Here is a 27,443-nt window from a genome sequence, read left to right as displayed (position 1 = left end):
TATCTCATAGAATTCATAGTTACAAATTTTCTAGCCAGACTACAGGGTTAATAATTGTTCTATGAATTTCTTAAACTAGAATGGGGACAGAGCTTTCAGCTGTCAAGCTCCTCTTTTGTGAAATCAACCTGCTGTTTTAGTTCAGGAGGTACACACCGTCTCTGTCTAAGATTCAATCTTTTAGTCAGATATAGCTGATGGTTTAAAAACCCACTCTAATGAAAATCCTGTTTTTAATCTTTTTTTAAACGTTTTTGTGGCATTTTTTGATGGTGGAAAACATATACAATTAAAATTAAGCCTAAAATTGTATTTCAGACCTTTTTTTAATTCAAATTGTTGTGACGCAGGGGCAAAAAAAAAAATTTTGGAAAAAGCTTGCAGCAGTGACGTAGAATCTACAATGAGCGGGCCACAAGCTCTCTGCTCCACTACATTCTGATGCATCCACTTGCAGGCAAATACACTATTACCAAAAGTATTTGCTCACCTGCCTTGACTCACATAAGTGCCATCCCATTCTTAACCCATGGAGTTCAATATGATATCGGTCCACCTTTTACACCTTTTATAGCTTCAACTCTTCTAGGAAGGCTGTCCACAAGGTTGAGGAGAGTGTTTATAGGAATTTTTGACCATTCTTCCAAAGCACATTGGTGAGGTCACACACTGATGTTAGCTTGCTCTTAGTCTCCGCTCTAATTCATCCCAAAGTTTTTCTATCGGGTTTAGGTCGGAGCAGGCCAGTCAAGTTCATCCACACCAGACTCTGTCATCCATGTCTTTCTGGACCTTGCTTTGTGCACTGATGCACAACCAAGTTGGAAGAGGAAGTGGCCCACTTCAAACTGTTCCCACAAGTTTGGGAGCATGGAATTGTCCAAAAAAACTGGCTCTGGGGGCCCTGCTGGCCCTGGCCTGGGTGGCGGTCTTGGTCGCCCGGGCGGCGGTTGTTCCCTGCCGGTTCCCGTGTGGCGTTGGGGGGATTCCGGCTGCCGCTGCTGCTGCGGTGGGGGTCTTGGGGTGGGGATGGCTGGGCACTCTCCCTCCTTCTTTTCACGTTCCACCATCCATTTTAGAAGAACATAAACACTCACCTGAGCACTGGTGTTAGCTCACCTTTGCACTAATAGTTTGCATGACTGAATGACTGAAATATTTCACACTAGTTGGTTTTAAGGCATAAGTATGCGTGTGAACACTATCTGTTTTGTGTACATGTCGACAGGTGGACATTTTTGCAGCTAGCAGGTGTGTTTAATACATTTCAGTGTGTGTGTGGACAGGCTCCGCCCCCTTTTTTTTTTCTACATTTGAACCTTACCATAATGATTAACAACCAGTAAACTTGTTGCTTTATGCTGCTTCATGGTCTTATCCCCCTTCCCCTCCTATTATCACCCCCTACCCCCCCTCTCTCTAACGTCCCTCTCTCTTCTTCCCCTCTTTCCTTTTCCGTCCGGTCCAACACCAAAGATTTTCAGACATGATTGAAATTAATAAAGTTTGGCCTCAATTACAAAAGGGGTTTATTCAGACATACCTTTGGTTTGTCTGAAGATTAATAACCCCTCTTGTTAGAGTAAAATATGTCCAACACAAGAGGCCCTCAGCTCTCATCTGTCTGCCCAGCTGTTGGTCAGGACAAGTTAAAAAAAAAAAAAAAAGGAATTGTCCAAAATCTTTTGGTATCCTGAAGCGTTCAGAGTTCCTTTCACTGGAACTAAGAGGCCAAGCCCAGGTCCTAAAAAATGACCCCACACCATAATTCCTACTCCACCAGATTTCACTCTTGGCACAATGCAGTCTGAAATATACCATTCTCCTGGCAACCTCTAAACCCACACTCATCCATTGGATTGAAAGATGGAAAAGGGTGATTCATCACTCCAAAGAACACGCCTCTACTGCTCTAGAGTCCGGTGGCGTCGGACTTCACCCCACTGCATCCAACACTTTGCGTTGAACTTGATCTGTGGCTTGGATGCAGCTGCTCGGCCATGGAAACCCATTCCATGAAGCTCTCTGCGTTCTGTACTTGGGCTAATCTGTAGGTCACATGACGTTTGGAGCTCTGTAATAATTGACTGTAAAGAAAGTCGGCGACCTCTTTGCACTATCTATGCGCTACAGCAGGGGTCGGGAACCTTTTTGGCCAAGAGAGCCATAAATGCCACATATTTTGAAATGTAATTTCGAAAGAGCCATACAATAATGTAGTGTCCCTTCCCCACACTGAGGCACGGAGACTTAACCTCTTTTAAAGTTCTTTATTCCGATTACTGCAGACCGCAACAAACGCCGTACAATTAATTCAGCAACTCCTGAATCTCTCCCGCCGAGACGAGAGCGCTTCTCCCAACTTTATATTCCCCTGCTCCCGCTCCAGCCCTCCCATTTCCCTGATTCGGCCCATAGCTGAACCCCATTGGTCCAAACTACCTAACAACAGGCTGAGCGACAGAACTGAGGGCCAATCAGATCTCTGCTTGACGCGTTCAATGAACTCCAGAACTTTTAACGCGGCCCAACAGCCATCCAACTCAGTCCGCGACAATTTGTTTAAAACTAAATATACAAATGAATGTGTGCATTTGATTTAATTTCAACATTTTTAAAGTACAATAAGTCTGTGGATTCTTTTTAATAACATTGTTATGCTGTTGCTAATAAATGATGAGTATTTTCGTGGTAGTTTTGCTGATGGTCTAGTCTGGTTGATACGTGGTGAGTTTCTGCTTCGTTCAGGCGTTGAGACTTTAAACGTGATCATAGGTCTGAATGTTCTGTAGATGTGACAAAGACTGCTCACATGCAGACGGGGAGCCAAACATATACTCACACGCTGCAGTGAGTGACGGGAAGCGGGTTTTACGTTTTTACAATCCCTGCGCGATTCACCTGCTGCCTGTCCCCAGAACACCTCAGCCCCACCCTCTGCTTTCTCCCTCACACATCCCGTCCCCGCATCTGCGCGCTCTTTCTCAGAGACGGGAGCGCGCAGTTTTAGGCACGTCAATTCACAGGTTTCCAGCTGGTACAAACTCTGTGAAATAATAGATAATAGTAACTGATAGCGCTGGCGCAGATTTCTCTCTCTAAGCACTGCTACTACTGCGCGCCTCTGGCATCGCATCGCGCCCGAGAAGGACTGGTCTAATGAAAAAAAAAAAGTATAATTAAAGATTTGTCTGCGAGCCACATGTGACCATCAAAAGAGCCATATATGGCTCGCGAGCCATAGGTTCCCGACCCCTGCGCTACAGCATCTGCTGACATCTCGCCGTCAGTTTACGTGGTCTACCACTTTGTGGCTGAGTTGCTGTTGTTCCCAAACTCTTCCATTTTGTTGTGACAGAGCTGACAGTTGACTGTGGAATTTTTAGGGGTGAGGAAATTTCATGACTGGATTTGTTGCATCCTCTTCACTAGGCTCCTAAGAGCGGCTCATTGTTTGACAAATGTTTGTAAAAACAGTCTGCATGACTGAATGCTTGATTTTCTGCACCTGTGGCCTGGCCAAGTAATAAAGACACCTGATTCTGATCATTTGGATGGGTGAGCCAATACATTTTTTGATATAGTGTAAATCCATGTACGTCTTTGTTTTCCTTGTGTGAGCTGGCGTCTGGCTCAAAACTGTACAGCTGGATAGTTTTGATATTGCTTTCCATTTTTGTTATACCAATAATGTTAGATTGGGGTTGTGAGGGGCTGTTAGTTAGCTGGTGATAATGTGAACATTTGAATGATGAGAAATGGGGGCCAGCTAACTCTGGCTAAAGGTCCTTCCCTCATCTCAGAGGCAAATTTCAAGTGAACTCCTGCCTTTCTGCAGAAAACGACACGCTTTTTGATTTTGGCTAAAAGGACATAATCATAATTAAAAGACCACCGGGAACACATTGAAAATAGATCAAAATATGTTTGAAGTGGGTCTGAAAGGTAGCATGTTGGTAGTTATTTAAATCATTGGTAGAATGTGGTGCTATAAAACAGATTGTCTGCATCTCTTTCTGTGTTCAGACTTGATGTGGTCATTTCTGCAAAGACAGTTTTCCAGTAAAACATTTTTATTTATGTTGAGTCTGAAGGATAGCAGCTTTCTGACAGAACAGAAACAGTCCTTTCCAAACTTTTTCAGCAGTGAGGTGAAGCCTGCTCAGGTTCTGTGGGGTTCAATTAGAACCTCCTGCTGGGAGGAGCAAAACCCCTGGCAGAAGTATTTGTCACAGACCAGCAGGATTTCTCCACTTCCTGAAAGAAGCTTCTTCTGTAACGGCCCGTTTGAGGACAGTATCGATCACTTTGTCTCAGTGATTGATCGCTTTTTCACTGAAAAGCGTCCTTCTTTATGACGGACGGTCCTCGGCTTAATGAGCAGCTCTGCTGTTTTTCTGTGTTCAGTTTGTTGCCGTCATTCTGGCTGAAAAGCTTCAATGATCCATTCAGCCTTCGTCACATCAACAGATGGATTCTTCCGGTCCAGAACAAAGAAAACGCTACTGAAGAACTTCTGAAATTCTAAAAAAAAGTCACACATTTTCACGTCTATTGAAGGACCAACCTTTCATTGGTCAGTTTCTTTGATAAAGTTCTATTTTTATTTAATAAGAAACTCAAATAAACTTTTAAAAGTGTGTTTGGTGATCATTCATGGTTCATGTTTGCTTTTCAGAACAATACCTGGTCATTTTGGGAGAAAAGACTGCTCTTTTTGGTTCAAAAACCATAATTTTCTGGATCCAGAACCGAGACGCTCTGTCCATCGACCAGATTAAAGCTTCCTCTGATCTGCAAAGTTTTTATGTTTGCAGGAGTCGTAGTCTGCGGACGCCAGCCAACATGTTCATCATCAACCTGGCCATCACCGACCTGCTGATGTGTGTCACGCAGTCTCCCATCTTCTTCACCACCAGCATGCACAAGAGATGGATCTTTGGAGAGAAGGGTACAACTGCTCATGCTCAGAACCCACAGATTTGGAACCCATACAATCCAAATCCACAAGTTCAGAACCCATACCTTTAGAAAGAATCCACACGCTCAGAACACATACCCTCAAAATCAACACTCTTAAAACATACACATGGTCAGAACCCATGTCCTCGGATTTCACACTCTTAGAACTCAGACAGGGTCCAAACAAATGTGCTCAGAACATCTACCCCTAGAAACGTCACTCCTAAAACCCACACATGGTCAAAACACACACACTCAGAACACATGTCATCGGAACCCACACTTTTAAAACTCACACATGATCCAAACATATAAGCTCAGAACATCTACCCCTAGAACCCTCACTCCTAGAACCCACATGTGCTCAGAACCCACAAGCTCAGAACATATACCCTCAGAACCCACACTCTTAGTACCCACACATGCTCAGAACACATATTCTCGGAACCGACTCTCTTAGATCACACACATGGTCAGAAAAAGAAAAAAAACTAGTTTAGAACATCTGCCGCCAGAACCCTCACTCCTAGAACCCACACATGGTCAGAACCCACATGCTCAGAACACATACTCTGAAACCACACTGTTAGAACTCACACGTTCAGAACACATACCCTCAGAACCCACACTGGTAGAACCCACACATGGTCAGAACACACAATCTCAGAACACATGTCTTCGGACCCTACACTATTAGAACTCACACATGGTAAGAACATGTACTCTGAAACTATACACGCTCAGAACACATACCCTCAGAACCAACACTGTTAGATCCCACACATGGTCAGAACACATGTCTTTGGAACACACACTATTATAACTCACACATGGTCAGAACACACAAGATTAGAACCTCCATGTTAAAAAAGAGGCATCCTCAGAACCCAAGAGTTTCTAATGTTGCATAGTCAGAACCCAGAGACTCAAAACACACATGTTCATACTTGAACACACCCAGAACCCACATGGTCAGATCATACATGTGCTTAACTGACAGCATAAAAATGGATGGATGGATGGACAGGTGGTTATCTGACTGGCTTTGGTCTGTCTCCAGGTTGTGAGCTGTATGCTTTTTGTGGCGCTTTGTTTGGGATCTGCTCCATGATCACACTGACAGTGATTGCCATTGACCGATACTTCGTCATCACGCGACCTTTGACCTCCATCGGTGTGTTGTCACGGAAACGAGCCCTCCTCATTCTCTCGGCAGCCTGGGCATACTCACTGGGCTGGAGCCTGCCACCTTTCTTCGGCTGGAGTGAGCACACACACACACACTCAAAGACGCACACAGATGTGCTCGTGACTGACGTCAAACGTGAACCCCTCCCTCAAAAGATCTGCTATCAAGCTTTCTGTCGAGGTCAGGGCCTCTGTGTTTAACCCTTTTTATTAGCCATCGAGGATTTGTGAAGTGGCTGTCTCATCTGCTGTTGGAGCAGCTCCAGCATCACTGCATCTCCATCCAAATACCTTTGCAGGTTCTTGTCTATGCAGGTCATGTTCTTACAGAATTTCAATCTTCATCAGGACTCAACTCAACTCAACTCAACTTTATTTATAAAGCACTTTAAACAGAACAAGGTTCACCAAAGTGCTGAACAACACAAAAATTAATAAAAGCACATGAAAATATAAAGCATAAAACACATAAAATAGGTCCGGATTCCAACTCAGTTAAAAGCCAAAGTGAAAAAATATGTTTTAAGAGCAGATTTAAACTGTTGCTGCTCTCATAATGGGGGTCATCAGAAGACCACAGGGTCTAAAAAGGTTTTTTTAAAGGCACATCTGAGTGTTTCAGCAGTTGATCTACCAGGAAATATAGAGGAGAGTAAATATAGAGCATAAAGAGTTTTGTCTTATTCCTTCCAGGCATCAGCTACTATGACCATAAGTCCAGAAGGAGACTGAACAGACATGGTGTTTGAAAGCTGAAGAGAAAAGGAACATTGAAGCACATCTGAGGTTCAGAAACCTGCATCTGAACAAACATCAAGACTTGTGGAGCAGAGATCTTTGAGAGCAAAGAGGAGATGTCTGATAATACAAAAACATTATAGAAACTGTAAAACACAGTGGTGGAGGGTTCATAATGTGGGCTGTATAAGTCCAGTAAAATAGTTTGTTTTATTCAAATGAGCAGTGCTGCTGTATGAAAAAAGATACAATCCCTTTCTTGCTGCTTAATTTGAACTTGATTTCACCTGAGACTCAGAAGCTTTATGTTGCGGCTCCTCATGTCATCTCATGCAGACTAGCACCTCCTGCGCTCTGGTTTCATTTGCACTCCAAAGTCAGTGCAGATGGCAGATGAAAGCAAAAGCTTTGGGCCTACAGCTGAAAGTTCATCTTTTCTTTTTAACTCTTGTTCATCTTTTGAGAAACAAGATTAATTTAGTTTTGCAGATTGTGCACACTTTGAAACAAAACTATATTTTTAATGAGTCATTTATATGTGTCTGTCACATGCTGATGCACGAATGGCACGTTCACTTTCATGTCTGGGCTCCAGGCTGCAGGCGCATCTTTAGGAAAACGTTTTCATTGTTTCAGGGAACAGAGAAGTTTTTATATCATATTCCCCTCTCTCTCTGTGAATACCTCTCATTCTCAGGTGCCTATGTCCCAGAAGGCCTCTTGACTTCCTGTACGTGGGACTACATGACCTTTACCCCGTCTGTGCGAGCGTACACCATGCTACTCTTCATCTTCGTCTTCTTCCTGCCACTCTTCATCATCATCTACTGCTATGTGTTCATCTTCCGTGCCATCCGCTCCACCAACCGGTCAGTCTAAACTCCGTTTAACATTGGATTAGCTGTCACCATCTTTATTTGCAGTTACCATGGTGACTGGTTAAATGGAGAAGTCTTAGGCAGGATTGTGTCAGGGGGTGAGCTGTGTATTTGTGTGTTTTCAGGGCTGTGGGGAAGATCAACGGCAACACTCGAGACGCAGTGAAGAGTTTTAACAGGCTGCAAAACGAGTGGAAGATGGCGAAGATCGCATTGATTGTCATCCTGCTTTATGTCATCTCTTGGTCGCCGTACTCCACTGTGGCGCTAACCGCCTTCGCTGGGTAAGGTTCACAGACAAACAAACAAACAGTGCAGACAGCGTTGATGGTTTGACATTCAGACTTCTGTTTCTGTTTTCTCACTGCTGGAATTTGATCTAAACTTTCAGAGAGTGTGAACAATAAATGAGTGATTAGGCAACACGTGGTGAGCAGAATCAGGGTGAGAGAAGAAAGTGGAGAGCATGAAAAGCAAAGCTCACCACAGATTATGACAGACTACAAACCCATCTTCTGTTTGTTGATCTTCTTCTGGAAGTTATTTTAACTGGAAAAATGGGCAGGTTTACAGCTGCCACTGTCACTTTTGTTGAAGTTCTTTGGACCTGATGATGATGGTCCTGGTTGAAGGTGAAGCAGCTCTTTGTCAGCGGACTTGTGCGGATGTGCTTCAGGACTGAGCCTGATTTTTTTGCTGCAGGTATGCAGACATGCTGACTCCTTACATGAACTCGATCCCCGCCGTCATTGCCAAGGCCTCTGCCATCCACAATCCCATCATCTACGCCATCACGCATCCAAAGTACAGGTAGGGTCCTCCATCTTGCAGCGCCATCTCCATGAAGTCTGAACACTGGGTTCATGAACAGGAATAAAAAAAGAGATGAATTGGATCTTCTGCTGTCAGTCTTTCAAAAGGATTTTAAAAAACTGCTGTAAAACATTTACATGCTTTGATTTTTTCCACTTTATACAAGTCAGTAATTAAAAATTATTAAAAAAAGAGTAAATTACTATTTTATGGTCAGTAATTTACATATCTTTAATGTAAATTTACTGGAAACAAAAGAAAAGCTTTTGTAAAACAATGTGTTTTTAGTATTATTTATTCAGTAATATTTTTATATTTTTATCTTTGATATATTGTTATGAGTGGGCTGCAGATGTTAAACATTCTACATGAAAGGAGCTATAACTAGGACCATGGTGGCTACTGTCAAGTTTACAGGACTTGGATCATTCTTGCTTCAGTTTCTGGGAGGGAGTGATCTGTTTATCTTCATGCTTCCTGCTCTGGTCTCTCACTTCAGGATGGCGTTGGCTAAGTACATCCCCGGTCTGGGCGTACTCCTTTGCATCCATCCTAAGGACCTGCGCTCAGCCAGCAGCAGCTTCGTTTCCACACGGCGCTCCACAGTAACCAGCCAGAGCTCCGACATCAGTAGCCAGCTTCGGCGGCAGAGCACCTTCAAGTCCCGCCTCTCCTCCTTGTCAGACAGCGAATCAGTGAGCTTTGGTGGTTTCGAAAAGCACATTTTCAATCCAGAGTTTGCCTAATTGTTCTCCTCTATAGGGTCTGACGGACACCGAGGCCGATCTATCCAGTTTAAGCTCCAGACCTGCTAGCCGGCAGGTATCCTGTGAAATTAGCAGAGACACCGCCGAGCTACCCGACTTCAAACACACCTCCAGCTTCAAGGCTAAGCTGAAGAACAATGACTCTGGCATCTTCGAGAAGGTAACTTCATGAGTCAGAGCAGCACAGTTTCCATCTCTAAATGATAATGATGTTCCAAGATTCCAAGATTAACCTGATTGGTTGGACCAAATGAAAAGATTTACTCTACTTTTTAACACTTCAACTACACTCACTTAAGGTACACCGTGCTAGTTTCGAGTTGCACCCACTTTTGCCTTTAGAACTCCCCTAATTCTTGGTGGCATAGATTCAACAAGGTACCGGAAACATTCCCCAGAGAGTTTGGTCCATTTGACATGACAGCATCACACAGTTGCTGCATATTTGTTGGCGGCACATCCATGATGCCAATCTCCTGTTCCACCACATCCCAAAGGTGATCTATTGAGTTCAGATCCGTTGACTGTGGAAGCCATTTCAGTCCAGTGAACACATTGTCATGTTCAAGAAACCAGTCTGACACGATTCCAGCTTTATGACATGGTGCCTTATCCTGCTGGAAGTAGTATTCAGAAGATGGGTACACTGTGGTCAGAAAGGGATGGACATGGTCAGCAACAGCAGGCAGGCTGTGGTGTTGTAACCATCCTCAATTGGTACTAAGGGACCCAAAGTGTTCTAAGAAAATATCCCCCACACCATAACACTACCGCCAGCAGCAGCCTGAACTGTTACAAGGAAGGATGGATCCATGCTTTCATGTTGTTGATGCCAAATTTTGACCCTACCATCCGAATGTCAAAGCAGAAATGGAGATTCATCAGACCAGACAAAGTTTTTCCAATCTTCTGTTGTCCAGTTTTAGTGAGTCTGTGTGAATTGTAGCCTCAGTTACTGTTCTTAGCTGACAGCATTGACACCTAGCGTGGTCTTCTGCTGCTGTAGCCCATTTGCCTCAAGGCTGGTCGTGTTGTGCGTTCAGAAATGTTCTTCTGCAGACCTCAGTTGTAACCAGTGGGTTTTTTGAATTCCTGTTACCTTTCCATCAGCTTGAACCAGTCTGACCACTTTCCTCTGACCTCTGTCATCAACAAGACATTTCCACCCAAAGAATAGCTGTTCACCGGATGTTTTCGATTTTTCGGACCATTCTCTGTAAACCCCAGAGATGATTGTGCAGGAGGAGCCTGTCTGTTGGGTTTCAGAGTTGTGCTACTGGAGCGGCTTCAAACCACAGTTTCCTGGAAATTGTTTTCATTGTAGTTTTTGAAGCCTTTAACTCATTTTCTTTTGCTTTCAGACGTCCTTTGACACCGTATCGATAGGAGGAGTCAGTGAACACAACAGCATCCCAAGTGTGAGTAAAAATCTATTTAAGCACATTGTAGAGGTTAGGTATTCAAACTTTTTTCTAAGAATCCCTGATATGTTTGTGTATCTCACAATACTGAGTCAATGAATTAGCTTGTAAAAAGTTCTGCATGAGCACTATCTGCCCAGCAGATAAGTTGTGTTTGTTGCCCGATGACAGTAAACCTTGTCAATTGTCTGTCCTGACAGAACAGAGACTTTGGAGACGGAAACGTGACGAGAGCCACGATTGGACGAATCCCAAGCATCGTCGTCACCTCAGAGATGAGCCCCTTCCTTCCAGTTGGACGAAATGGTTCACGCACGAACAGATCCAAGATGGCCAACAGCAGTGCGGGGGCGGGGCCTGTCTAGAACTACATCTCTTGTGATTCTCCACCCCCCTGAAGTCACATGACGATAAAGATAGAGGCTTCAAACAAAGAAAGTCAGAAGTATTTATAGCTGATGAGGAGTATTGTAATGCTCTTTCTCAGATTTAGATGAAAATGAAGGCATTTTAGTCCTCAGATCTGGCTGAAACGTGTTGCCTAAATAATCGTTAACTGGTTTTAGTCTAACATTATCTCTAGATTGCAGGCGAGTCAAAAACAGTCAAACTTAAAGTAAAACTTGTTAATTTGATGATATTGGACTGAAAATCTTGGTCTGAGCAAAAGTCTTCTGCTGCAGCAACAACTGAGGTTAGGAAAAGCACTGGACAAGTCAAATCTCTAAAAATGAAACATGAATAAAAGCAATTCAAATGAAGACAAAAACATTAAAAAACAATTCTGTCCTAAAAGACAGCTCACAGTTTTTGATCTGTTGAAACTCAGTGAGCTTACATTTGGTTTTTGAAAAATTTTGGCACAAGCAAAAGGGGAGAAATGCGTGGATGAGAAAACCAAGAATCAAGTTGTTTGTACATCCAGTTTTCCCTTGTGTTTTCCTCACTTTTCTAAAAACAACCCAATAATTTAAGAGAAATCCATTTTACAGAAAACCAAAGCTTAGCTTTAATTTGTTAAACCTGCTTCATAGTAAAGGAAACAACAAAGCACTGATGGAGGTGTAGCTTCTAAAATACAGGCCCAAGCTAAAGATGGATCAACAAATTTTTTTATGAAAAAATAGGGGAATTCTAATGTCTGTGAAGGCTTTTGTGGTCCTTCAGTCCGAAAAACAAAGCTCTCCTTTATTGCTTTCAGTGCGGGACATAAGGTAAAGTGTGATAAAAAAAAAGTTGTGTTTCTGATGTCACCAGCCATTTATTTGTTTAAAGAGCTGTTGTGGAGGTCTAAACAAACTTCAGATGAGTGACAGAACAGGACAACAGTTTAACAACAAAACACGTTCTTTTTCAATTTCTGATCAAAAAAGAGTTTTAAGTGTACGAATGTTGAGGACTGTGTGTTGGATTTCCGTTTAGTCTGAATACCTTTAAGTTTTAAAAGTAGTTTTTTGTCTTGTAAAAAGTTAACAGTGGTTCATGGTTGGCTGCTTAATTACCTATCTTGAAAAAAGATAACGTCCTGCAGTGGACTGGTAAACTGTTCCGTTTGTCCACTGCCTTTACCTGACAGTAGCTGAGATTGGCTCCAGCAACCCTGTGACCCTGAACAGAAATAAGTAGGTTTAGAAGATGGATGGATGGAAAAACATCGGCTGTCAGTTGTTTGATTTTAAAGTTAAAGTTAAAATCAAACAAACCAAACTGAAAATTTTAGAATTACGGCCACTTATCCACAATCAGCTTCTACAAAATTTGTCAGAATTTAATGTAAAATTCTGTTTTTCGAAGATGTTTACAATTATGGAAAGCCGTTTCCATGAACTTTGTTCTTTCTGAATGTTTCATTTAAACTCCAAAGTTCAGAACATGAACATGTTCCGAAAAGCATTGTTAGCGGAGTGCTCACATTTGTTAACAACACAAATTCATAACAAAAGTAGACTTTTTAGTTCACATTGTGTGGGAATATTTCCACCTAAAACAGCAAACACCGTGTCCATTTTTGTCAAATGGTTTTGACTGCTGGCCTGCAGTCTTCCTCAGAAGGTTTCACGCTCGCCATGACATGTCAGCGATGTGCTCAGACAACTGTGATGACTTGATCTCTCTACTACTGTATGTGAAGATCTGTCAAACCCAAATGAAATTTGGGTTTTTCCAGTTTTTACTGGAAAAACATGTTTTTTTTAGTTAGTTAAGCTAGCTGTTCCTCGACACTTTATGGTGCAACACTGGACTCCAATTTGATTAAAAAAATGTTTTTGGAGTAATAGTTGCTAGTATTGGTTGCTGCTAATATTTGCTGATTCAGCATCAGCTTTATTTGTTTGTTTTTAGCACAGTGGTGGTCACATGTCCACTATTTCGCATGAGATGAGTAAAAAAGGACAAAACTGCCTAAATGAGACAGCTAGTCCATTTTTAGTATTTATTTTTTACCTAAAACGGCAACACCACCACCAACAGACAACTTTAACATTTAGTTTTTCAACAAAAACGTTTTCTTAAACCTTGAATTAAAAAATTGAACTTCAGAGTAAAAAGTTAAAATTTGGCTTGGATTAAAAAAACAGCTTTTTGAAGTTAACATCAGCTTTTTTACAATTTGTTTCTATAAAACAAAACACTATTTTAAAAGAAAAAACAACAAACAATTCAAAGACTAGGAGAAAAGAAAGATTGAGATTTATGTGAGATGTATTTTTTCCCTATAGTGGATCTGCTGTATTGCTTTTTCTCCAATTCTGTCTTTGTGCTAAACTAAGATTTAATAATAACAGACTTCAGAAGGGTTTAAAATCCAAATCTAAAAATATCTTGTTTTCAATTTGTTGTATTTGTTATTTACTTTTAATCATTTTTTATTTGTGGGGCCTGCAAACGCACTTTTGCGAGAAAAAAAACATTTTGACAGCTGTGTTCTTAAAAAATAGTGCTGTAAGTTGGTCTTTACCTCTTTGCTTGTGTCGCTTTTGTGTCTCACCTTTTCAGGATGTGTTTTAGCTTAAAAGCAGTGTTGTGGAATGTATTCTGATGTTTGTACGGGTTCTCAAAAGGGACATAACTAATGACTACAAGGCAGCTCTGGTTCAGCCTAATTTAAAGTGCTGGATTGTGTGAGATTCTCTGTACAGTCACTGTATTTCTGGTTGTTTTCTGTCAAACAGCACTGGATAACTAAAAAACGATGCTTAATAGACAATAAGTAAATAAACAACATTGAAAAACATTTGCTAAACTGTTAACTGGTGAATTAAGTTGTTCTTTATCACTAAATCAGGGGTCACAAAGATGTTGCCCTTGGCAAAAAAGTAGTACACTTGAAGTTTATTCTATTAAGTATACTGGAGTATAGAATAGGTATAGCAAGCACAGACAATGCATATGTAGTATAGGAAGTATAAAAAGGGAATACTTCTTCAGACTCAATTAGAATTTTTTAAGTTTACAATATATAGATGGTGTATAAAAAGTAAACTTTAAGTATACTGCCTTACTTTTAACATAGACAAAGTATTCTTGTAGTACACTTAAATAGACTACTTTTTGCTAAGGGTTGTTTGCTACTTTCAAGATCTAAAATAGAAAGTTGATCATCAAAACAACTGTGTTTCTGTAGAAAATTAAAAAAAATAGAAAAATATAAGGCGATTTCCCGCTAGACATATCACCACAAAGAGATCCAAATGAGCTCAATAGTCACCTAAAAAGCTTTAATTTACTTTTAAGGAGAAGAAAATGATTTGAACCCAGAATTCTCCGGCGTTCAGTTCTCCTAGCCATTTTACATCTAATGATGTGACAAAGTCAGTTTGTTTGAAATTTGCACACAGTTATAAACCGAGCAGGATAAGATAATTTTGTATTGTGACTTTTCCAAATCAAAACATTTATGGGGGGCTAAATTCTTCAAAAGTCTTCTTTTCAACAGCAACTGTAAATGCCTAATTTTAATGCCAACTTGAACGTCTGGTTTTTCCACTGTTATCTAACATTTGTCACTGTTTTTGGTATCTAAGGAGGAAGAATAATCCAAAAAGTTTGGTTCAATAGTCCTCATTTGTTGTACTTACCTCCTGACTCCTCCATCTTCATGTACTCGGACTGCTCCAGACTGAAGATCATCTATGAGACCTCACCACAGCAGTTAACTTAACAATATTGAACATAAATGTCTGATGTATTACACCGTTTATCACAGTCTCTGGGAAGATGTTATTTAAATGAGAATAAGGAAGATTTCCTATTAGTTTCAATGTTTCACTATTTTTTTTAATAAATTTTTAGGATTCACTGTGGATGTGTATTTTTAACAGATATGATTGTATGTGAAGAATGACACGTGATTTTTTAAAGACTTCAAAGTAAATGTTGGTTTAGTCCCATTCCAAACGTCTTTTGATCTGTTGTAAAGTTAAAAATTAATGTCCCACTAGCTGTCATGCACCTAGGTGTGTGAAATTTGTACTCATCCCCTGGGTCAAAATAAAACAAAAAGAGTTGTAAAAAGCAAAACTTGAGATATAGGCAGGTCCACTGGCACAGAGTTAGTGTGCTCTCATTTCTCATCATCCCTTTGCTTACACCCTCTCCAGCTAGTTAACAGGTTATCACAACCCCAACCTAACATTAGTGGTGCAGCAGAAATGGCGAGCAATATTGGAGCTTTCCATCTGTACAGAATTAGTCAGATGCCAGCTCAGATGAGGAAAATAAATATTAGACGTATCTATTTGTCTGCAAGTGGATCCATCAGAATAAAGCAAAGCAGGGAGCTTGTGGATTGCCATAATAGTCTGCTCTGGATAGATAGATTAGATAGATAGATAGATAGATAGATAGATAGATAGATAGATAGATAGATAGATAGATAGATAGATAGATAGATAGATAGATAGATAGATAGATAGATAGATGACTTTATTAATTTATTAATTTAATTTATTATTAATTTAATACTTTATTATTGGATGCACGATTTGAAAAAAGAACTAATCAGAAATGCAATTTTAATCTTAATTTTCTATATATGTGACTTCTGTCATTAGAAAAATGTCACAAGAACATGTTAAAATACCCAAAACACCATTATAATCCAAGTGGGTCTTAAAATGTTTCTCTATTTCATAAGCGCTTTGTGTTACAAAGTTAAGGAAAAGAAAAGTGTGAAAAGTTGCAGATTCAATGTATTTATAAACTGATGAAAATATTATTCATAACAGCTAGGCAGGCAGATGAGAGCTGAGGGCCTCTTGTGTTGGACATATTTTACTTTAACAACAGGGGTTATTAATCTTCAGACAAACCAAAGGTATGACTGAATAAACCCCTTTTGTAATTGAGGCCAAACTTTATTAATTTCAACCATGTTTGGAAATCTTTGGTGTTGGACCGGACGGAAAAGGAAAGAAGGGAAGAAGAGAGAGGGATGTTAGAGGGGGGGGGGGGGGGTGATAGTGAGAGGGGGGGGAGGTAAGACCATGAAGCAGCATAGAGCAGACAGGTTTACTGGTTGTTTATCATTACGGTACGGTTCAAATGTAGTACAAAAAGGGCGGGGCCTGTCCACACACACTCAAACGTTATCAACACACCTGCTAGCTGCAAAAATGTCCACATGTCAACATGTACACAAAACAGATAGTGTTCACAAACGCATACCTATGCCTTTAAACCAACAAGTGTGAAATCTTTTCATTCATTCAATCAATGTTCAATTCAATGTTCTTCTAAAATGGATGGTGGAATGTGAAAAGAAGGAGGAGGAGCGCCCAGCCACCCCCACACCCAGACCCCCGCCGCAACAGCAGCGGCAGCCAGAATCCCCCCAACGCCACACGGGAACAGGCAGGGAACAACCGCCCCCCGGGCGACCAAGACTGCCACCCAGGGCCAGCAGGACCGCCGCGAGGCCCCCAGAGCCAGAGAGCAGGGAGGCGCGGAGGGAAAGAGAGCGCCGCCCCAGCCCAGCCAGGAAAGCAGCCCCCCCGCCGCGCCGGGAGAGCCCAACGCAGGGCCCCACCGGAGAAGGACGCCCACAGCCCCAGACGAGCACCCCACCACCACCCAGGAGTTCCGGGCATCCCCCCGCCCCAACCCCAGGTACGAGCCAGGGCCACTGCCAAGTAGCTCCTCCCCAAGGCGCAGGCTAGACCCCCCACCCCCTCACCCTAATATGAGGTTATATGAGAAAGGGGGTAAGTTGGGGACAGCTGGTAGACTGTCCCCCGGTGGTCAAACAGCTGTCCCCCAGCCCCCCCCCAGAAAACGGGCCAGGCCCACCCAGCCCAGGGGCCCCACCCCCGGAGGCGCCGACACCCCAGGCCCGGCACCACCCACCCCACAGAGAGAGAGAGGAGCCAGAAAGCGTCGCCCCCCCCGGAGCAAGCCCAGGCCCCCACCCCCAAACGCCGGCCCTAGAAGAGCTCTGGTTAGGCCTTGACGGGACCGAGGGAGCCAACCGGCCGAGGCAACCACCGATTGCCTCAGCGGAGACCCCGACCCGTCAGTCCCCCCGCCCCGTACCCATAATGGGCCCCCCTCCCCCCCAGAACGCCCCCCCCCACAGGACAGGGCCGACAAGCCCCCCACCCCGCCCCACCCCAGACCCCGCAGCCGAAGCGGATGACACCCAGAGCGACCGGGGGCCCCGAGAGGGTTGTCCCGTCCCGTCCCAGAGCCAGGGAAGGGCCGATCCCAGCCCCAGGCGCAGATGGGCAGCCCGTCCAGCGCCGCTGCCCCCCCCCCCCCCCCGAGCAGGGCCCCCCACCAACCCCCCCCAGCACAGGCAAAGGGACCACCCCCCCAAGCCAAGCCAGACCACCACCCCACCCCCCCACCACGCACCCCCACACCCAAGCCCAGAGGACCACGCAGAGCCCCAGCCCGCCCCAACCAGGCACCGGACCCGATCCCCCGACAAACAGAGCCCCCACCGCCCCCGCCAGGCACCGGAGGCCCCGACCCCCACCCCAAACCACGGCAGAAGGGCAAGGCGCAGCGACGACCAAGCACCCCACCCCCTAAGTCATGGAGTCAACCACAGGAGACCAGAGAGACTGAATTCTTTCAAAGTTACTTGAACTTTGGGCTGACATTTTTTCCAAGCTGATATGATCAAACAGCAGATGTCTGTGTTGACTTATGTATATATTGTTCTTGTATTTCCAATTTATTAAAATAGTTTTTTTGGCAATACAAAGAGTTATGAAAATGATAGATGCTAATCCTTCTTCTATATCGATGGCACTCATGTCACCAAGCACACAAAGTGACGGTGAGGCAGTGATTGAAACCTTAAGCCAGACTGATAAATCGGCACATACCTGCTGCCAGAGAGCCTGGACAGGAGTGCAGAACCACAGTGCGTGCATGTAGCTGTCGGGTAGATTACTATCACAGTGCTCGCAAATGTCTGAGTTACTGAGACCCATCTTGAACATCCTCTGTCCAGTGTGGTAAATTCTGTGAAGAGTTTTGAATTGGATTAGCTGCAGATTTGGACTTTTTGTCAGTTTAAAGGTGTTTAGACAGAGTTCTGACCAGAAGCTTTCATCTGTGCTGATGCTCAAATCTGCATCCCATTTTGTTGTTGGAAGGGCAATATTGTTATCTAAATTACATAAAAGTTTGTATATTTTGGAGAGAGTTCTATTCATTGAAAAATTAATCAGAGTGGTAACTACATCTGGTAGCTTTAAGTCGTCGTCTTTATATTTATACTTTTTAGTAATACTTGATTTAAGTTGCTGATATTCCAAGAAGTTATTTATTCCATGTTTGTCTTGAAGTTCCTGGGGAGTTATGAATCTTCTATCAATAATTACGTGCTCTAGTTGTTTTGTATTTTATCCTGCTCGGTTTATAACTGTGTGCTAATTTCAAACAAACTGCCTTTGTCACATCATTAGATGTAAAATGGCTAGGAGAACTGAACCCCCGAGAATTCTGAAAATATTATTCTCTAACCCAATGAGAATAACATGATGAGAATCAAGCAGAAACACTGACTCAATCGAAGTGAATTAAAGGTCTCCTGCCTCTTTAAGTTCTGCTAATGAAAATCCGCTGTAACCCCCCCGCCCCATCCCGCGCGGCCTCCTGCGCGCTGACCGGGTCGGACCAGGGTCGAACCGCCGCAGGATCCGGGACCTCCGCGGCCCGTTCAGGTCTGTGGTGGAGTCTTCATCAGTTGTTTCCTCTGCTCTTCACCTCCATCATCTCCACTCCCTCAGGCAGCAACAGGTGGCGTCTCGCGCCCGCTTCGTAGCGCAGCGAGCGTGCCCGGGGCTCATCTGTTCCGCTGTAAAAGCGCCGGCTCGGCTCGGCTCGGCTCATCTAGGTGGTATGGACCTGGATCTTCCATCTGGTTCAGCACTCGTTGACTGCTGAGGTGTTTCCACGGAGTTTGTTTGGTTTCATGCACGGAGAACACCGTCGGGGGGAGCGGTGAGCGGGACCCTCTCCACTCCAGATCACCTGAGAAGGTGAACGCATTGGCCTGTAGATGGCGCTGGAGAGCACATATTCTACATCACTCTTCTATTTGAGACTTTTATTAAATGAGGAGTTTGAATTACTTTTTAATTTTATGTAAATCAAATTACAAAATGAGTAATTAAAAATAAACTCATTAGAACATACCATAACTGTATTTCTAAGTGTTAGTGTTTAAATAAAGATGATATTGATTTGATTTAGATTTAAAGGCTACTTAATGTAATGAGCAGGGTCAACATACGAGGCACAAAGGCAGCAAAACTCAATCACTAGTTAATTTAGGCAAAAGGAAGTTATACTTGTCCAACACTTCACAATATAGTTAACACATGCATGACAATCGAAGTGATCCCTCTGATTTTTTTTTTACACAGTGGGAATCTCTAAGCTCAAAAACTTCAGAGCCACAAACTCCACAGTTGGTCAAGGCAATAGCTCTAAAAATGAAACTAATACCTTTTCTGATTGACATTCATCATTAAGTGTTGGATTGTGGGAGGTTGTCAAACCACCAAATGGTTGCCTTGTGGGGAAATTTCACTACTCCATCTGGGGAGGGGTAAGACATCACACACTCAGGGATGTAATAACTTGTGGGACTTCCTGTGTAAAGGACCAAGCAAACAACCATCTGATGTTGATCTGATGAAGGTTGCAACCGTGGTTAGCGTCCTTTACTTTAGCTGCTCCTGCTCATTCTCTGCTTTTGATTGTTTGAGGTGAAATTTACAGGAGTCATTTTCTCAGAACGTCTGTTGTAGAGATGACCTTTGTTTTACTATTATAAAGCTATTAAAATGACAACTGGGTGCATTGAGGTCAGTCATCAGAATCAGCATCCCTACCCCTCAAATATCATTGTCCCCACCCTGCTCATTCCCTCACTCCCCTCCTCTGGGTGGGTGGTTCCACTCTCATTGCTCCTTTCAGCTGACCTTTAAATAAAGTCAGCAGGATTTGCAGGACTGATGCGTGCTCTTCATTCTGACCATCACTTCAGGACAAGATGTTCCACATCCGATCCTAAGACAAAGACTGGTGAATTGATCTGTGATTGGTTTTTATCTGGGGACATTAGCTTCACTGTGGATGTTAGCTGCAGTTTTATAACATTTACTGGGTTTTATGACCCGTTTAGTTTGAAAAACATAATTAAAGAAGTTCAAGGCCATCACAGCACTTGCTAGATAAAAGAAACACCCACTCATGACGCAGCCCCTCACAACTTAAGTCCTGGTCCTGCTGGCAACAATTAGGCAGGTGGAGTTGTTAAAGACCCCCTCCAAAGAAATAGTGTTTTTACTTTTTTTCAACGAGTTCTTGTGAGATTTCCTCATGATGGAGGACATATATTAAGAATATGAAGCTTAAAATTGCATTCCTGAGTATTTGGTTATTCAAACCTTTCTGAATCAGGAGCAGACAAAAACTGCTGTTTGAAAAAGCTTATTTGAGTCTCAGAACATACACTGGGCGGGCCACAAGCTCCCTGCTTCGCTCCATTCTGATGCATACTTGTAGACAAATAGATCCAATTCTCGTCTTTGTTTTCCTCGTCTGAGCTGACATCTGGCTCAAATCTGTACGGCTGGATATCTTCAATATTGCTCACCATTTTTGCTGCACCAGTAATGTTAGGTTGGTTGTTAAGCCAGCAGGAGAGCATGTAAACAGAGAACTTTACGCAACAGATTGGGGAGGTGGGAGTGGGGTTGCTCAGTGCCAACTGTCCTGTCCAGAACTTGTAGATGAATTCCTGATTAACTTCTGCCGCTCTGCAGAAACTGTGTCCTAGAAAACAACAAAGGTTATTTGAATATGGCCTTAAACGACGTAATCATGACTAAAAGACCACTGGGAACTCTTTTACAATAGATCAGAAGATGATCGAAGTAGGACTTTGAACAGTCACAGAGGTTTTTTGCCTGGTTTCATTTGGTGAAAGTGTTTGATGAGTTTCAGTAATCAATGCTGCTTGTTTCCTTTGGAACTAAGTATTGCCTCTCCTAAAGAGGCCATTAGGACAAAGTTGTGTTTAAACCCCAACAGCTTTCCACATTATTGTCTGTTCTTAATACAGTTGCGGTGACTCAGAACAGGTAACAGGCTGTATCGACGGTAAAAAAAGACTCTTCTACATGGTCCGAGGTGGTCCGATCTTTGCTGGTTGGAGAGGACCCAAAGGCAGGAAAATAAACTAAAACATGAATTTAAAAATGCAACCAACTGTGAATAAATAACCTAAAGGACAAAATTAAGGAAACCAAACTACTGCTAGTTCATGATCTTCAGTTTATGGGGACTTTTTTCTTTTACTTTATTGTGAGAAAGCTTTAGTTGTAAATGAGGTGTTTAACAGGCTGGTGGTCATTGAATCTTTCATTAGCTGCATGTTGGTTGTGTGTGAGAAGCTGGACTGTGTTCACGTGTTCAATGTCAGGTGAGTGTCCGCTCCAGATCAGGTGGTGTTTCAGGTGCCAGCAGTCTGCCGTGAACCCTCGGCCTTCAGTTTTAGCGTTATCATCGCAGCGATAACGAGATGTTTCCTGGAGCTGGTGCTAACGGAGTCGAGGGAGACCCCACAGCAGGTTGGGGCGGGGCGGTCCAGAAGAATCTGCTGGGTCTATATTAGCTGTGGTGAATCACGGCGAGCTTGGCATACCGAGTGTCCTCTTTCACACCATATAAGTCTTTTCCCTTCTGCCCCCCTCACCACCCCACCCCAGCATACACACTTACACACACACACAATGCCACAGTGCTATCTCTGTCTATTCTTAGGCGTCCCGTTCAGCCTGAGCAGGCAGGTCCTCTTCTTTCTCCTCTCAGCTGCTGTGGCTCTTCCTCCCATTCTCCTTCGGTTTGCGGATTTCACACCTCTCCTCTCTCTGGTTCTTCCTGCCATCACCTGTTCCACCTCCTCTCTCTGTCCTCTTTCAGAGCCCAGCCCTCCAGCCCGTTCGGGTGTTAATCGAGGATCTGGTTAAAATTCTGAAGAGGATTTTGTTGTCTGAAAGAATGAGCAGCTACACTGTGACTCTTCCTGGCCCCGGCCCCTGGGGCTTCAGGCTGCAGGGAGGAAAGGACTTCAACATGCCGCTGACCATCTCCAGGGTAAGAACCTGCTAGAAACCCTGCTGAGAAGTTTTTGTCTGGAGCGAAGTCTGCTCATCTCCTCTTTGTTGGTTTAGTGTTCTACTTGTGATGCCAAGGTTTGTCTAAACTTGAATGATCAATGTTCTTCCTTTTTTGTTCAATCAAAGTTAAAAATCCTTCGCAGAAGAACTGGAATGAACAGAAATTAGGTTTGAACTTCACGCTTCAGTTCATGAACTGAACATCTTCTAAATGAATGCGTAGGAAATAAAGATGTCTAAAACGTCTTTAATGATGAAATGGACATGAAATCAATAACTTCCTGTTAGACGGCAGGAAAGCCTCCAGAGACCCTCATTGACTCAGTCACGAGTCCGAAGGTTTGAAGGGATAAAAAAATGCCGTCAGGCTCTTTCGAAGCCTTCGGTTTCTTCCAGGTTCTCATTGATCGTCTTTTCTGAGGCTGCTTTTTGGAGCAGCTGTGGTGTTTCTGCATTACGTATGAGGCCAGCGAGGGTGAGCTGCAGCTCTGAAAACAGACCCGCGGGTCTAAAACTGGAGCTGGTGTTGGTTTCGGAGCATCGCTCTGAATAGACGGAGAAGCGACCTGCTGCTCTCCTCTGTCTGCAGGAGCTGCATCTGCTGCGAGGATCCATGGCTCCCTGACCTCCGACAGCTTTTGTCTGTTTGATGAATTTAAGCTTTGAAATGCTGCAGATTCCCTGTCCTTGTGCGTTTTTAGTTTGTGTTATATTTTGTAGCTGGACACTGGGGGGGTTGGAAGGGTGGCAAATGAGAACAGCAAAGTTAAAGGGCAAACAGTTTTATATTGATTAGTTCTTATGAATGAGTTTTTTGTTAACATTTTTATTTCCTCTTGCTATAGCAAGGAAACTGCACATATTTTTGCCGGGGTGCTGACAGCACAGGGCTGGAATTCCCAATGCAGGGGCGTAGAAAATAATTTGAGGGGTTCAGGATTTCATTTAAAAAATAATACTTTTGTTATTTTTATTATGCTTAAAGAATCTTGTATTGATTGTGTCTTAATCTTTGTCAATATTGATACTAATATTGACCTAAAATATTGGGGGGCAAGTGGGGGTGAAAATCTTTGCACTGGAGTGGCAACTGCCCCTCCGCAAAACCACACAGTGCCTGTGCGGTAGAAGACTTTTGGAGATTCTGACACAAAACAGTCTTATTCTGAACAAACAAATGATGCTTTAGGGCTTTGTGTTCCGGGGAACTGCAGTCACAGCAGAAGGTCATCCCTCCTCTAAATTTGTTTTTTAATACCTATTCATATCATTGAATACTTTAACTAATGCACATTTTCTGAATATTTCCAGGATGTTGTTAAAGACGCACTCCAAATTAAATTCTCTTTTGGATATTTTTAAAAAGTTGGCATTTTTGGGATGATGGAGGACATATATATTTGAAAACTAAGCTCAAAATAGCATTTCTGAGTTTTTCTTTATTGAAATTGTTGTGAATCAGGAGCAGTCAAAAAGAGCTTATTTGTGACATCGAAAATACCGGTACATTGGGCAGGCCTCAAGCTCCCTGCTCCGCTCACATCAGGGAAAGAAGGGGGTGGGGGGCAGCGTTGCTGCACGCCAGCGTTCCCGCCCACAACTAAGGGATGAATTTCTAATGAACCAATGCCGCTCTACACGACACATATTGCTTGATTTTGTCTAAAGACGACATAATTAAAAGACCACAGGGAACACTTTTAGGATAGATCAAAAGTTGATCAGAGTGGGGCTTTAAAGTTAACAATACCATCCAGTTTTGTAGTCTGTCTCTGACTCTGGCCCAGCCATAGTCAAGATCCCCTCCACGCTGGTTATGTCAGTTATTGGAGGTTGGGACCTCAAACACTGAGGTCTTAAACCACAAAAGCAATACATTGAACAGAGTTGATCCAAAGAGGAAACCCGGTGTTTGCATTGTGCTCGACTTCTGAAATTTGAAATGAATCAGAATGAGCTGATAGTTTTCATTATTGATCATAAAAGACAAACTGACACTGACAGCAGTGGAAATGAAAATAAATTAGGAAAGACAAAAGGGGGACGGTGCACTCCATGTTTACGCCACCTTCTGTGGCATAAAGACCTGCTGTTTGTGGAAACCCACCGGTTCTTTGGAAACAGCTAAGCACCAAAGCAGAACCTCAACCTTTTTTTCTCAATAGGAGCTCCAGCTGTTATTGCAGGTTTAAAGACTTTACTTTATTTGATCTGTCAGGTATTGTGAATTCTAAGCATTGACTGTATATGTGAAAACTGAACTGAGTGACCCCAACGCTCTCATGTTCCAAACAGGAAATACCCACTGGCTCCAAGAAACCAAAATCCCACAGACTTCTATAGAGAAATAAACAGCTGTTACTCAATCGTTCTATTTGTCAGAATAACAATTCTTGCTCTGAAAACTTTTTTTAACATGTTTTTGCTAATCCTAAATGTTTTTATCATATTTTTTCTGCAATGTAAGTTATTTGATTTATAAACCGACCAATCAGATGCCTCCCTAAAAGAATGTGGTCTCAGATCAAATGTTTAAAACAGTTGATTGACAGAATTTCCTAAGCTCACTCTCCAGTGTCTGGAGTGTGGCCTTCCAACAAGCTTACTCCTGATTGGCAAGAGTGGTTGCCATAGAAACGATGACTCAGACCGATTCAGACACTGCTCAGTCAATATGAACGTTGTCTGGCTCCAACGTGTTGGTGTCCGTATTGAGCAAAAACGTTAACCCTATTGACTTCATTTGTTTGGAGCTGGAAGTAAGACATCTTCTATGTAGGGCGTCACACTCACTCGGTCCAGTTTCCATATACAGTCAATAATTCTGTGGCACAATCAAAGCTTCACATCTTTTAAGTGTCTATTTCTATTGTTCCATGCTTTGTCTTTCTTTGATACTGTAGTCTGACACCTGCCCCCAACCCGACCTTATTCCCCCTAATTCAGGATTATTAAAAACTAATTCATTCCAATGAGTCCACACCATTTCAGTCATATTTAACTAGCAGTTTTATGAATCACTAATTGAATTTAATCCCATGTACTTTCCTGCTTGGTTTGATGTTTAACTTACTTCCTTTGTCTTGACACAACCTCAATTTGAGCATTTTTACTTGAACTTGGTTTCTATCTAAATAAAGTTAGCTGCTGTGTTGGTGTGAACAAAGCGGGGTCTGACCTCGCTGTCCGGCCCCTGTGGTTTCACCGTCCACTGTCTCTGTGAGCCTCAGTTAAAGTCGTCCTCCAACATCTGAGCTGTTTTACAGTCTGTGTGAAAGCAGAGCTGCAGGTAACTTGACTCCTGCTGTAACAAACCGAGCTGACCAAGCTCTCAGAGAACTGCTGACACCCCCCCCCCCCAACCCCCAGCCCATTACATTGGCATGTACTCTATCCCATTGGAGGATCCCACATTCTTTCACATCCAGGAAACTCAAATTAGACTTTAAAGCTGCAAGAAACTAAAAAGTGAGAGAAGTCTGGGTTCTTCAGGATTTGCACCTGTGCAGGTGTAGCTCCCACAAAAAACCCCTGCAGCAGGGAGGTAGGGAGGCAAAGGGAGGTTATGGGAAATAGGTTATCAAAAATTGGAAAACAAACTCTAAAACATTTTTATTGAATACTACACATTACACTTTAGTCATTTACAGATGCAGATGCAATATTCGAACAACCTTAGAGATGAAGAACAAAATGAACAGAAAATGGATTACAGTGCTGTAAGAACAATGTCTTGGCTGCGAAAATGTTAGGAAAAAATAAATATAGTTTAGTTTTTAAGGTAGTTTGAAGCAACAGGCATTTTTTTCGTTATTGGAAGCATAGAAATATAAGAAAAAACAAATGATGCAGTTCAGAGGTATGATATTGGAAAGGGAGGCCAAGAACAGATCTCTGTGGAACACCAGTGGGGATTCAGTGAGACATGGATTTTTTTCTCCTGCCAGAATTCTTTTTACACAATTCCCCAGCCCAGTCAAAACAGTTGAAAAGATGCAAACATAACCAACAGAATGGGGGACATTTCTCAGGATCCCTGCACATTTCATCCAAGTTCACCAGACCGTCCTAGAGCGTGTCATTCCTTCCAGAACCAGAAGGGTTTGGTGTTCAGTCGACCTAAGTGAAGCTCTGCTGTCGATCAAAACCGAGCACACAGATCTGCATAGAGGCAGCAAGCGGCTGGAAGCGCTGACAGGCAGAGGCTGTTTTTAGCTCTCTCTCATATGTGCACACACCCTCACACACGTGCACGAGTACACACACAAATGTACACAGACGCATGTCCTATCAGCTGCTTTGCCATCTCAGTTCACATCTGCTGCCAGCGTTGCTAGTGTAAGCTGAGTGTGTTTGATAGAGTCCAGATTCAAGATTCAAACTTTGAACATTTGGAATGAGCTGATAAATTTGTGACATCACTTCCTGTCCAGCCCCTCTTCTCTTCTGGTGTTTGAGAGAGCCTGGCATATATGTTCTTTTTCTGTATTTGATTAGAGGAGCTTCCTGAATGGGGTGTAAAATGTCCCATGTGCTTTATGTAACAAAAAAAAACACAAAATGAAAATGAAACTGTCACAAAACAACATATTCAGACCTGATCAGATCACTTGTTTGCTGTTGTTATAAACTTAGAAGAGAATGAATGAAAGTTGCAAAACTACTATAGAACATATTAAATGAACACAAAGACATAATGTTTGATATAAAATGGAAGTAGACTCTGAAAAAGGTTGATTTTGATTTTTACTAATTTAAGTAGAATTAAGTCTAATATACTTTCAAACACAATTATTTTCTTAACTGTAGAACAAAGGTAACATTAAAAGCAACAATTGACCATTTTTATTAACCAAAAACTCAATTTCAGTGTGATGCTGATGCGGGTCTCAGAAAACTTTGACGGAAGCATGGTTACCATGGTTTCCATGGTGCAGCATCACATCTTCTACAAAACTTTGAAGATGTCTGGACATGGAGGTTCTCAGTTTCTGGTGTTTTGGGGTTGTATTTGGTCCCATTCTGGCCAGATTT

The 27,443-nt window shown here is 42.7% G+C and overlaps 2 protein-coding genes across 9 annotated transcripts in view; both read left to right on the top strand.

Annotated features, from left to right (window-relative positions):
* LOC101165418 (melanopsin-A) overlaps positions 1-12,536 on the top strand; it is a 32,746-nt gene extending 20,210 nt beyond the window's left edge. For 2 of the 3 annotated variants that reach the window (XM_078931454.1, XM_078931455.1), the window contains exons 4-12: positions 4,818-4,951; positions 6,023-6,226; positions 7,586-7,757; positions 7,892-8,050; positions 8,469-8,576; positions 9,079-9,274; positions 9,342-9,506; positions 10,708-10,764; positions 10,973-11,253. In XM_078931454.1, the coding sequence (XP_078787580.1) occupies positions 4,818-4,951; positions 6,023-6,226; positions 7,586-7,757; positions 7,892-8,050; positions 8,469-8,576; positions 9,079-9,274; positions 9,342-9,506; positions 10,708-10,764; positions 10,973-11,149 (1,372 nt within the window). In that variant the 3' untranslated portion in view covers positions 11,150-11,253. Of the gene's footprint in view, positions 1-4,817; positions 4,952-6,022; positions 6,227-7,585; positions 7,758-7,891; positions 8,051-8,468; positions 8,577-9,078; positions 9,275-9,341; positions 9,507-10,707; positions 10,765-10,967 lie in introns of all 3 variants that reach the window. The other variant, XM_023963602.2, reaches the window with a different exon arrangement.
* A 6,313-nt stretch (positions 12,537-18,849) lies between these two features.
* The window catches only part of LOC101165171 (LIM domain-binding protein 3), a 40,912-nt gene continuing 32,318 nt past the window's right edge, over positions 18,850-27,443 (top strand). For 2 of the 6 annotated variants that reach the window (XM_078931449.1, XM_078931446.1), the window contains exons 1-2: positions 18,850-18,941; positions 22,213-22,386. In XM_078931449.1, coding sequence (XP_078787575.1) covers positions 22,291-22,386 — 96 coding nt within the window. In that variant the 5' untranslated portion in view covers positions 18,850-18,941; positions 22,213-22,290. Of the gene's footprint in view, positions 18,942-19,117; positions 19,260-21,963; positions 22,387-27,443 lie in introns of those variants that run through there. The other 4 variants (XM_078931447.1, XM_078931450.1, XM_023962959.2 and 1 more) reach the window with 4 other exon arrangements.

Source organism: Oryzias latipes, chromosome 15 (assembly GCF_053564925.1).
Source record: "Oryzias latipes strain Hd-rR chromosome 15, Olatipes_Hd-rR_3.1".
NCBI classification, from domain to species: Eukaryota; Metazoa; Chordata; class Actinopteri; order Beloniformes; family Adrianichthyidae; genus Oryzias; species Oryzias latipes.
This window is presented reverse-complemented; position numbering and strand designations above follow the sequence as displayed.